General features: G+C 37.3%; 1 protein-coding gene across 1 annotated transcript in view; it reads right to left on the reverse strand.

Moving 5' to 3' along the window:
* Nucleotides 1–2,354, reverse strand: part of dph5 (diphthamide biosynthesis 5) — a 9,711-nt gene extending 7,357 nt beyond the window's left edge. Inside the window, exon 1 of the mRNA XM_015390485.1 lies at nt 2,121–2,354. Within this exon, the coding sequence (XP_015245971.1) occupies nt 2,121–2,255 (135 nt within the window). The 5' untranslated portion in view covers nt 2,256–2,354. The remainder of the gene's footprint in view (nt 1–2,120) is intronic.
* Between the last annotated feature and the right edge of the window lie 1,168 nt (nt 2,355–3,522).

Genomic DNA, 3,522 nt, shown 5'->3' on the forward strand with positions numbered 1-3,522 from the left:
CTACAAGCATGCTTGGTGGGAGGGATTCCATTGGAGTCAATGAGTCGATGCAATCAACTGGTTTTCTTTAAATAGAAAACTTTGAATCAATTTGACTGTATGATCTGGTTGAACTGTTAAGTGTCTTAAAGATGACGTGTTGTGAATTGGCGCTATATAAATAAACTGAACTGAGTTAAAAATCAACAAAAATTAGTAAAACAAAGAACAAATCATATTGTTAGTCATATTACTATGCATAACTATGCTGTTACTCTGTAATACTTTAGGATAATGTGTTTGAAAATGAAATGAAAGATTTTTTTTAGGCTTAACCTGTTTGTATTGTAGGTTTGGTCCAATATGGTTTGTTGTTTGCTCATCTCTCTCTAGTGGTTTGCAGCACTTCCATTATATTAGAGTTTGCAGCTGTTTTCAGTATTTGCATTATTTTCTCTGTGTAACTGTAGCATTTTTTGTGGTTACTTCATTTGTTTTGTATTCGTTTTGTCGATTGCAGGTTTTTGCTACTTTTAGTGATTGCAGCATTTCTTGTTTGCAGCATTTTTCTGATGCATTTGTTGTTATTTTGTTTTTTTGTGTTTGCATATTTTGGACCTCACATCATCCGTGTGTTTGAGCCTCACTTCGCCGTTTGTTGAACTGCTTCACCTTTTTGCAGTGTTTTTCTTTCACAGTAGTTTTTTTGTGCTTGCGTGTATGGGAGTTTGCATCACACGTTCTTGCAGCTTGTTTCCTCACTTACTGTGCGTTTACACCTGTCGGCCACCATATTATATAACACCAGCTAGTAAAGAAAATACAAACATGCTGATACACTGTAAAGGCTTTAAGCAGCTAACCCATAAACTATAGAAGCTCAAAGAATAATAAAAACGGTACGGAAATTGACAAATACTAAGGAATGTAATAAGAACCCTGCTAGAAAAAAATAACTATATGTCTGCTTAACTCTGTTTACAAACTTTGCCTTATGCTAAAATAAAAAGATAAATTGACAGACAGACGGACAAATTGATTTCAATAATCGATTAATCACAATTAACTTTTTCAGCCCTATAACAAATACATCACTATTTACTGCTTGTGCTACAATGTTTGGTGATTACTAGGTGTGCAATTTGCACTGATCACAGTTTTCTGGCCGATGCCAAATCTTTAAAAAGCCTGACATGCCGATATGGATTTCAGCCGGTACAGATTTAATTTTATAACTGACCATGTGAGCTTTTATAGCATCACAGGAAACAATATTTTAATCTGACTAAACAGAAAAAAATGCATCATTGCCAGTGAAAAAATAAAAACTTCTGAAATAACTGCTCTCAAGTGTATATTAAAGCTTATGGCATCGACACTGGGTGAGTTTTAGACTTACAGAGTTTGATGTGATTGGTGTGAAGGATCGGTTTCAAATCTAAATATCAGCTGATCGCCGATCTCCCAAAATTAAGAAAATCAAGGCTGATCAATCGGCTGGCAAATCGGTGCAACCCCAACATAGCCATGGTTTATCACTGAGGGTTTGGTCTAACAAAGCCCCCATTACCAGGATCCCCCTGAATGAGCTGGAAGATGGCACTAGGTAGAAGGACTTCTGGGCTTTCTTCCTGGACCTGTTGCCCAAGCAACCTGACCTCAGTTTGTGGATGACAATGGATAGATTTTACAATACAAACATTTTAAAACCTTTGCCAGCACAGTTAAACAGGATGGCCATAGTGAAATACAATCGGGCATTTGTGCCAGAATTTGAAGAAAAAAAAAATCAGGCTTAGCTTGATCTATTTTGCACAGATGAATAAGAAAAAGTCTCAGTGTATTTATCAGAGCTGGAACCCCTAAACAACCTGGACTGCAGTTAGATGTAGATTTACAGGATGCCTAATGTGGCCAAAAACAATACCCACACATTACTGAGATATTCAAATATATAAATAACAAGAAACAATCCTGCACCACTTTCTTTCTACTTCACGACAATTTACAACAAGTCGTATTTAACACGTCACTGTTTGCTGTTGTAATGATGTGAGCACGTTTGCAAATAACTGCGTTATTATTTATAAATGGAGTCAGTGTATATTTCCTTCATTTGGTCCTTGTTTGTCCGGACTTACCAGAGCTTCTTTTCCCACAGTCAGGATGGAGGTGTAGGCCTCCAGGTAAACCCGGGAGCAGCTCCTCACAGCCTGCAGACCCTTCACCGTGATGTCGGTGGCGTCTCCGAGCCCCAAACCGATTAGATAGAGCATCCTGTCAGCCCCGAATCTTTAAAATTCACCACATGGACCCACAATAATAAAACGAGTCTATCCTCTCACATTCACGTGTAGTCCCACTAAACAAGGCGATATACGGCTGGCTGTAAAGTGTTTATAGTCACGACAGCTGTCGACGAGATACGGCCAATGGCTGGTCTACTAGCTCCAAACTCCATAAGCAAAATGATGTGTTAAGTAAAATTCTTCCCCTGATTGCAATATTTGTTGAAATAATAACAGCTTTAGTATATTTTCCTCAGCAAAACGTCTCACCGTTAATTCGGTTATGTTATAATGAAATAATCAATTACTTAGTGTGATTTACAAACAGTTTACTCAACTCCTTTGAATGTCATACTCCTATGATTTTGGAAATACAATCTGTAATTTAGGTTTATTACACAATTCATGTGCGCCGATATGAAGAGGTTTTGGTAGGAGTTGCAAATTTTCTCCAAATTGTGATTTTTTTTCTTAATTAAAATATGTTTAACAAATAAAAAACTCTGCCTCGGAAATGTCACACTTTAAGTATAATCAGCCCCTATTCAGGGACACAATGCTATATTCCCAAATAGTAAATAATATAAATATAATATAAATGTATAATTAAAACAACAAAGCTTGTCTAAGAATAGAACAAACTTTAACATTGTCTGTGTCTGCAGCATTATTTATTCACTGGTAGATTATCCAAGAATTTACGAAAGAATAACAATACCATTTAATATTATTTAGGTGAAATGTTAAGGTGTGGCAAGACTACTCCTTAAAGTAAAATTTTTGTTCAAAAGTTCATCTACTTAGTGTAAACGAGTAAGTATGATTGCTATAAAAACTGGCTGATATAACAGGTTTCTGCAATATTTTCACATAATATGCTTCTCAGGCAGGAGGGTTTTTTTCAGGCTTGCAATTATTCCCTTTTTTACTCAAGATGTAGCAATGGTTCTCATGGAAAATACTTGAATTTTAATTTTACTAGATCAAAATACAGGGCTGCTCAGTGGAGCAGTGGGTAGAACTGCTGCGTTGCAGCGATAAGGTTCTGGGTTCGATTCTCCTGGCCTGGGATCTCTCTGCATGGAGTGTGCATGTTCTACCTGTCCATGTGTCGTTTCTCTCTGGATACTCTGGCTTCCTCACACAGTTAAGACTGTTAGGTTAATTGGCCTCTAAATGCTCCTTAGTTGTGTGCGTGACTGGAGTACACCGTGGACAGGGGGACACCCCCTGTAGGGCATACCTTGCCTCTTGC

The sequence above is a fragment of the Cyprinodon variegatus genome, unplaced genomic scaffold (assembly GCF_000732505.1).
Source record: "Cyprinodon variegatus isolate N-32 unplaced genomic scaffold, C_variegatus-1.0 Scaffold501, whole genome shotgun sequence".
Taxonomy (NCBI): domain Eukaryota; kingdom Metazoa; phylum Chordata; class Actinopteri; order Cyprinodontiformes; family Cyprinodontidae; genus Cyprinodon; species Cyprinodon variegatus.